General features: G+C 41.1%; 1 protein-coding gene across 2 annotated transcripts in view; it reads left to right on the top strand.

The window, feature by feature from the left end:
• Positions 1-521: 521 nt before the first annotated feature.
• Positions 522-9199, top strand: part of LOC138642550 (serpin B3-like) — a 44447-nt gene continuing 35769 nt past the window's right edge. The window contains exons 1-5 of one of the 2 annotated variants that reach the window (XM_069730768.1): positions 522-579; positions 868-1052; positions 1198-1233; positions 3384-3503; positions 7976-8093. In XM_069730768.1, the coding sequence (XP_069586869.1) occupies positions 885-1052; positions 1198-1233; positions 3384-3503; positions 7976-8093 (442 nt within the window). In that variant the 5' untranslated portion in view covers positions 522-579; positions 868-884. The remainder of the gene's footprint in view (positions 580-867; positions 1053-1197; positions 1234-3383; positions 3504-7975; positions 8094-9199) is intronic. The other variant, XM_069730769.1, reaches the window with a different exon arrangement.

Genomic DNA, 9199 nt, shown 5'->3' with positions numbered 1-9199 from the left:
TTTCTTATATTCTCTTAAACTATGATTTATGCAAAGTTTGTTGAAAGTTCAGTTCTATTTTAAGGTTGATGGACCCACAATGAGGTTTTAAAAGAAAGAACTTATACTCCAGGGCTGACGCCACTCTTTTGCACCCGGTTAGTGCTTCCCCCCAGATCTACTGGCATCAATATCCTACAGTGGTCACGCAATGTCATACAGGATCTTGATGCCAGGAGACTGGCAGAGAAGTCACGCTCAGTGCAGAGGAGCAGCACTGAACCAGAAGATGATTATAAGTTTATATTTATTACTCCACCTTGGATCCATTAATATGAACTTTTAAAATAGCAGACAACTCCTTCAACAATGCCAAAAACTTGCTCAGCCTGCTTGACAGACAAAAAATATCTGAATATGTCAACAAAGCTAAGGCAAACTTTGTGCCATGTTGTTATACGCTAATAAAACATTGCACTTCATGGCACCATGCCAGTGGGTAAAGAAGAATAGTATATAAGCCTGCATGTTTTAAATGCCTCACCACCAGTCCACTGAATTCCACTGAAGGTACAGAGACTGTATAAGCTATCCGTCAGGGTAATGTAACTTATTTACAAAAATATTCTTTATAGTTACTATGTTAATTTTTATTTTATACGTACATAAGACAGTGCTAAATGGAAATTCTTTAAAGCACTCATAGCTTGCATTCTTCATTGTTTCAAAGTGGAATCTTGCTTGAAATAAGAATCCCCTTGTTTGCTAAGTCAACTCATTAAATTGCTTGTAACTCTTGCTAGACCCGCTGGAGATGGTCAAGTTACAAAATTATAATGAAGGTTTTTAAGTAATATACTTAAACTATGAACAATATTTTTTTTCTAGGATCCATTGTAAGCATCATGGATGCCATTAGCAAAGCTGTTAACAACTTCTCATGTGATCTGTTGAAAGAGATCGCAAAATCTGAGCCAAACAAGAACATATTTTATTCACCTCTCAGCATTGCTACAGTGTTGAAAATGGTTATGTCAGGAGCTGGTGGAAATACAAAGTCTCAAATGGAAAAGGTACTTTTGCCTGTGAGCCTCTTGAGTTTGAGCCACTCTGTTCATCATGGTCCATACTTGAAATTGAGAAACATGAATGTGAGAGGCCAAATTAATTTTGGTTGACATAGTAATTATTTATGCTAGATTGTCTTTTTAATTCCAGGTTCTTCATGTGTCGCCAGAATGTTCAAGTCTAAAGGTACAAATTCATCTAATATGAAATACCATGCCATTAACTTTAACTATATCATGCCCTTTCACCAACAATAGGGATGCCTAACTACTAAATAAATATCTTTCTGTACTTCAAAGCCTGATGATTTGTTTTCACATAATCAAGAGTATCTATCACAAATCTGGTGCTGCCCTTTGTAAGAGAGTTAGCAGGCCCAGAAATTTCTAATTGTAAGTATTCTTGCAAGTCCTTAACGTCCTCCGAAAAGGCCGAACTTTCAACCATAGTCAGACCAGAACATACAGGTTGCCTTATCCCAGCATGGAAGCCCTCTGAGGTCCAACCCTCTGCGGCCCTTCTCATGGCCAAAGAACTAGATCTCCTGAGATCTCGCACTTTATACTAACACAGTACTACAATGTACTCTACCAAGGAGTCATCGAACAGTAATGCCCCGATGATGCTCCTGTTCGGTAACGGTTTAGTAAAGTATGTTACAGCGCTATTTTATCACTGCAAGAGTATTGGCGAGGGTTTGGGGATCTTGCGCAGTATTCCATGATCCAATAATCCAGAAGGAGTGCATTCAGTAGGCATTAGGGAAAGTTCTCCAAACTTTTCTCAATAACATATAATTTGAAATTTCACCAGTTTAGGACTGCCCATTTTTTTTTTAAGTTAAATGTCATGTGCATCCCAGACTTATGATGGACACTGTTTAAGGCCCCTGCACTCATCAGATTAAAGAAGCACTCCACCCATCAAAATTTGAATCCCCTTAATATATTGCACTCATCGTATTATTTAGAACTGTGTACTTACAATTGCTTATTTTGCCTTTCTACAAAGTTCATTATTCTCTTTTCGATTAGATCTATGACATCACGTAAGTGAAAACAGACTAGCTGAATCTTTCTAAGCTCTATGCAGGAGCAGGAGGTCTCTTTTTCCTTGCATGAGTCATCCCTCTTTCAATTCTTGACCCAACTGCACTGCTCCTCACTCCACCAGGGACTTTTGTAGTGATGACTCATGCAGAGAAAAGAGACTTCCTGTTTCTACATAGAGCTTAGAAGGATTCAGCTAGTCTGTTTTTATTCACGTTATGTCATAGATGTAATGAAAAAAAAGAAGAAATAACTGGGTAAAAAGGGAAAATGAGCAATTGTAAGTGCACAGTGCTATATAATATGATTGAAATATATTAAAAGGACAAGAACTTTGATGTGAGTGCTTCTTTAAAGACAACAAAGCCTAAGTTTTGTATCATTGTGTAATATGAATGCATGATGAATGGCATAAGTGACAATACATAATAACTAGATCGGTGCTCATAATCAGATATATAATTACAATGAAACATTTATAGAAGTGTTAAGATACACTGCATGTTTTGTAAAGAGGATGCACTTGCTAAAAAATATAAGTGGAAGGGGGGGTCCAATGAAAGAATATAAATCTTGTTCTCCCAATGTTACAGATTAAAGGGAACCTGTCACCCCGAAAATTGCGGGTGAGGTAAGCCCACCGGCATCAGGGGCTTATCTACAGCATTCTGTAATGCTGTAGATAAGCCCCCGATGTTACCTGAAAGAGGAGAAAAAGACGTTAGATTATACTCACCCAGGGGCGGTCCCGCTGCTGGTCCGGTCGGATGGGTGTCTCTGGTCCGCTGCGGCGCCTCCCATCTTCATTCCAAGACGTCCTCTTCTGATCTTCAGCCACGGCTTCGGCGCAGGCGTACTTTGTCTGCCCTGTTGAGGGCAGAACAAAGTACTGCAGTGTGCAGGCGCCGGAAAGGTCAGAGAGGCCCGGCGCCTGTGCACTGCAGTACTTTGCTCTGCCCTCAACAGGGCAGGTTTATACAAAGCTCATCTCCTGCTGATAAAACAGTGATTTTTATCTAAACTACACATCACTGAAATCAAGGTCTCTGCAACTATATTATGCTTCCCTGACATTACGTGGCAAAAATCTGGTGACAGATTCCCTTGACTGCACCACTTACTCCAACAAGTTGTTTTTCTCATAGAGCTTTTAAAGTAAGCGAACAATGAACACGCTGAGATAAAGCTTATTTCAACAATGCTAAAAAGTCATGACTTCATTTCTTGTCAAATAAAACTATACTTACATCAGAAATTTTTTATCTATAAATGGTATGTGCATTATAGGAATGTGAAGAAGAACTCAAATCAGAAATCAAAGAGCTTCTGGCTGATCAGAAATGCAAAAAATATCAACTGAAGATTGTTAATAGACTATTTGGAGACAAGGCGTTCACATTTATAGACGTAAGTTGCAAATTCAACAGTGATGGGCGAGCGTGCTCGCCACTGCTCGAAACTCAATACATTTTACTAGCTTAGTTCTCAAAAGGTAAAAAAAGAGAAATGATGTACATTTAAGTGTTCCTTATTATGTGATTTCTAGGGCACCAGTCAACTCTTATGTCAGTTTTAGGCAATATTTGTTTTTCTCATAAAAGACAATGGAACATTTCTTATAATTCTGCCCTCTGTTCTTCCTGCTAGAAATGTGTGCATTAAGTGATAACTGAGTTTTACCATTCTCTTAGTAAGTAGGGGATGTAATGGTTTACTGGGAAACACTCTATCAACCAGCAAATGCCAATGTCTAGTTAATTTTCAAGAAAAACGATAGAATTCTAATTAATGGGCTCCTGCATTGTTATTTTAGGAGGAAGCCAAGTACAGAGAACTTCTTCAATGCAGCCTTACACATTTTTCATAGCTCTGTGTGTTTTAAAGGGGTATACCGGGGAGAAAAAAAAGTATTCTAATGTACAGTGGGGCAAAAAAGTATTTAGTCAGTCAGCAATAGTGCAAGTTCCACCACTTAAAAAGATGAGAGGCGTCTGTAATTTACATCATAGGTAGACCTCAACTATGGAAGACAAACTGAGAAAAAAAAATCCAGAAAATCACATTGTCTGTTTTTTTAACAATTTATTTGCATATTATGGTGGAAAATAAGTATTTGGTCAGAAACAAAATTTCATCTCAACACTTTGTAATATATCCTTTGTTGGCAATGACAGAGGTCAAACGTTTTCTGTAAGTCTTCACAAGGTTGCCACACACTATTGTTGGTATGTTGGCCCATTCCTCCATGCAGATCTCCTCTAGAGCAGTGATGTTTTTGGCTTTTCGCTTGGCAACACGGACTTTCAACTCCCTCCAAAGGTTTTCTATAGGGTTGAGATCTGGAGACTGGCTAGGCCACTCCAGGACCTTGAAATGCTTCTTACGAAGCCACTCCTTCGTTGCCCTGGCGGTGTGCTTTGGATCATTGTCATGTTGAAAGACCCAGCTATGTTTCATCTTCAATGCCCTTGCTGATGGAAGGAGGTTTGCACTCAAAATCTCACGATACATGGCCCCATTCATTCTTTCATGTACCCGGATCAGTCGTCCTGGCCCCTTTGCAGAGAAACAGCCCCAAAGCATGATGTTTCCACCACCATGCTTTACAGTAGGTATGGTGTTTGATGGATGCAACTCAGTATTCTTTTTCCTCCAAACACGACAAGTTGTGTTTCTACCAAACAGTTCCAGTTTGGTTTCATCAGACCATAGGACATTCTCCCAAAACTCCTCTGGATCATCCAAATGCTCTCTAGCAAACTTCAGACGGGCCCGGACATGTACTGGCTTAAGCAGTGGGACACGTCTGGCACTGCAGGATCTGAGTCCATGGTGGCGTAGTGTGTTACTTATGGTAGGCCTTGTTACATTGGTCCCAGCTCTCTGCAGTTCATTCACTAGGTCCCCCCGCGTGGTTCTGGGATTTTTGCTCACCGTTCTTGTGATCATTCTGACCCCACGGGGTGGGATTTTGCATGGAGCCCCAGATCGAGGGAGATTATCAGTGGTCTTGTATGTCTTCCATTTTCTAATTATTGCTCCCACTGTTGATTTTTTCACTCCAAGCTGGTTGGCTATTGCAGATTCAGTCTTCCCACCCTGGTGCAGGGCTACAATTTTGTTTCTGGTGTCCTTTGACAGCTCTTTGGTCTTCACCATAGTGGAGTTTGGAGTCAGACTGTTTGAGGGTGTGCACAGGTGTCTTTTTATACTGATAACAAGTTTAAACAGGTGCCATTACTACAGGTAATGAGTGGAGGAAAGAGGAGACTCTTAAAGAAGAAGTTACAGGTCTGTGAGAGCCAGAAATCTTGATTGTTTGTTTCTGACCAAATACTTATTTTCCACCATAATATGCAAATAAATTGTTAAAAAAACAGACAATGTGATTTTCTGGATTTTTTTTTCTCAGTTTGTCTCCCATAGTTGAGGTCTACCTATGATGTAAATTACAGACGCCTCTCATCTTTTTAAGTGGTGGAACTTGAACTATTGCTGACTGACTAAATACTTTTTTGCCCCACTGTATATAGCTTTATAGTTTAGGAAGCTAACGTCCATAGTGTTGTTTCTAGTACTGACAGTACCTGCCATTGCCTATGACAGTGGATCTTCTCTTCAATTGCCAGCCCCTGCCAAGCTACAGCCATTCTATCTGTTCTCTGCCTGCCTTCCTCTTTACATGACTGCTAGTTTACACCTTCTTTAGTCAGAAGAGAGGGGGAGAAACAAGTAGAAAATCCAACGCCATGTTTTATTATTATTATTATTTATTATTGTAGCGCCAATTATTCCATGGTGCTTTACATGTGAGGAGGGATATGCATAGTAAAAACAAGTACAATAATCTTAAACAATAAAAGTCATGACTGGTACAGGAGGAGAGAGGACCATGCCCACGAGGGCTCACAATCTACAAGGGATGGGTGAGGATACAGTAGGCGAGGGTAGAGCTGATCATGCAGCGGTGTGATGGATTAGGAGTTACTGCAGTTTGTAGGATTGTTGGAAGAGGTAGGTCTTCAGGTTCCTTTTGAAGGCTTTGATGGTAGGCGAGAGTCTGATGTGTTGTGGTAGAGAGTTCCAGAGTAGGGGTGATGCGCGAGAGAAATCTTGTATGCGAGTGTAGAAAGAGGGAATAAGAGAGGAGTAGAGAAGGAGATCTTGTGAGGATCGGAGGTTGCGTGTAGGTAAGTACCGGGAGATGAGGTCACAGATGTATGGAGAACACAGGTTGTGAATGGATTTGTATGTCATGGTTAGGGTTTTGAACTGGAGTCTCTGAGTACTGGGGAGCTAGTGAAGGGATTGATAGAGAGGAGAGGCCGAGGAGCAATGGGGGGGGGAGATAAATGGATTAGTCAGCAGCAGAGTTAAGAATAAATTGGAAGGGTGGGTGAGTGTTAGAAGGGAGGCCACAAAACAGGAGGTTGCAGTAGTCAAGGCGAGAGATGATGAGTATATGGACTAGGGTTTTTGCAGATCCTTCGTTGGGGAATGTACGGATCGATTAAATATTTTTGAGTTGAAGTCGGCAGGAAATGGAAAGGGCTTTGATATGTGGTTTGAAGGAGAGATCAGAGTCAATGATTATCCCAAAGCAGCAAGCTTGTGGGACTGGGGAGAGTGAGCAGACGATGCAAGATTCTGTGCATAGCCAACATTAAGAATAGGTATCAGAAAATCTTGTTACATGTTTCAGAATAAAATTAGTTAATCATATTTAATCATAGATTGACTAAGGAATTTTATTCTGAAACGTGTAAGAAGATGTTCTGATACCTAATCTTAATGTTGGCTATGCACATGATTTTTAAATAAAGAAGCAAGAATTCAATTTGGAGGATACAGTGACGTCTTTTTCTTCTGTTGATTTAAAAAAGGATTCTCTTAAAATAACTTCAGAAACTATAAGGCTAACATCCATAGTGTTGTTTCTAATGCTGACAGAACCTGACATTGGATCTGCTCCTTGTTTCTCCCCCTCTCTTTTGACTAAAGGTACCTTCACACTAAATGATATCGCTAGCGATCCGTGACGCTGCAGCATCCTCGCTAGCGATATCGTTTAGTTTGACACACAGCAGCGATCAGAATCCTGCTGTGATGTCGCTGGTCGGGGCTAGAGGGCCAGACCTTTCTTTGGTCGCTGGCTCTCCCGCTGACATCGCTGAATCGGCGTGTGTGACACCGATTCAGCGATGTCTTCGCTGGTAACCAGGGTAAACATCGGGTTACTAAGCGCAGGGCCGCGCTTAGTAACCCGATGTTTACCCTGGATACCATCCTAAAAGTTAAAAAAACAAACGCTACATACTTACCTACCGCTGTCTGTCCTCGGCGCTGTGCTTTCCTGCACTCACTGTGAGCACAGTGGCTGGAAAGCAGAGCGGTGACGTCACCGCTCTGCTTTCCGGCCGCTGTGCTCACAGCCAGAGCAGAGAAGCAGAGCGCCGAGGACAGACAGCGGTAGGTAAGTATGAAGCGTTTGTTTTTTTAACTTTTAGGATGGTATCCAGAGTAAACATCGGGTTACTAAGCGCGGCCCTGCGCTTAGTAACCCGATGTTTACCCTGGTTACCGGCATTGTTGGTCGCTGGAGAGCGGTCTGTGTGACAGCTCTCCAGCGACCAAACAATGACGCTGCAGCGATCCGGATCGTTGTCTGGATCGCTGCAGCGTCGTTTAGTGTGAAGGTACCTTAAAGAAGCTGTGAACTAGCAGGCATGGATCCAAAATGGAAGTGGAAGATTTATCTTCATGGTTACTCAGGCTATGGAGTACCTGGAATGTTAATGATGCTTGTGAATAATTTTTTTACTCCCTAGAGTACACCTTTAACTTAAAAAAATTCTAGAATTTTTAATTATTTCTTTTAGCAATATGTACAGCTTCTGAAAAATGAATACAATGCAGAGGTCCAGACTGTTGATTTCAAGCATAACGCAGAAGCAGAACGCCAAAAAATAAATGAATGGGTAAAATGCTTAACAAATGGTAAGTCATTTGTCCTTATCATACTAGTACAATACGCTGTGTACTATAATTTTTACTTTATTTGGAATAATTGCATGCATATACAGTACAGACCAAAAGTTTGGACACAACTTTTCATTTAAAGATTTTTCTGCATTTTCATGACTATGAAAAGTGTGCATTCACACTGAAGGCATCAAAACTATGAACTAACACATGTGGAATTATATACTTAACAAAAAAGTGTGAAACAATTGAAAATATCTCTTATATTCTAGGTTCTTCAAAGTAGCCACCTTTTGCTTTGATGAATGCTTTGCCCACTCTTGGCATTCTCTTGATGAGCTTCAAGAGGTAGTCGCCGGGAATGGTTTTCACTTCACAGGTGTGCCCTGTCAGGTTTAACAAGTGGGATTTCTTGCCTTATAAATGGGGTTGGACCATCAGTTGTGTTGTGCAGAAGTCTGGTGGATACACAGCTGATAGTCCTACTGAATAGACTGTTAGAATTTGTATTATGGCAAGAAAAAAGCAGCTAAGTAAAGAAAAACGAGTGGTCATCATTACTTTAAGAAATGAAGGTCAGTCAGTCCAAAATATTGGGAAAACTTTGAAAGTGTCCCCAAGTGCAGTGGCAAAAACTATCAAGCGCTACAAAAAAAAACTGGCTCACATGAAGACCGCCCCAGGAAAGGAAGACCAAGTGTCACCTTTGCTTCTGAAGCTGAAGATAAGTTTATCCGAGTCAACAGCTTCAGAAATCGCAGGTTAACAGCAGGTCAGACTAGAGACCAGGTCAATGCCACACAGAGTTCTAGCAGCAGACACATATCTACAACAACTGTTAAGAGGAAACTTTGTGCAGCAGTCCTTCATGGTAAAGTAGCTGCTAGGAAACCACTTCTAAGGACAGGCAAAAAGCAGAAGACTTGTTTGGGATAAAGAACCCAAGGAATGGACATTAGACCAGTGGAAATCTGTGCTTTGTTCTGATGAGTCCAAATTTGAGATCTTTGGTTCCAACCACCGTGTCTTTGTGCGACGCAGAAAAGGTGAACAGATGGACTCTACATGCCTGGTTCCCACCGTGAAGCATGGAGGAGGAGGTGTGATGGTGTGGGGGTGCT

The sequence above is a fragment of the Ranitomeya imitator genome, chromosome 6 (genome assembly GCF_032444005.1).
Source record: "Ranitomeya imitator isolate aRanImi1 chromosome 6, aRanImi1.pri, whole genome shotgun sequence".
In the NCBI taxonomy this organism is placed as follows: Eukaryota; Metazoa; Chordata; class Amphibia; order Anura; family Dendrobatidae; genus Ranitomeya; species Ranitomeya imitator.
Note: the sequence above shows the minus strand (reverse complement) of the source record. Positions and strands in the feature narration are given on the sequence as shown.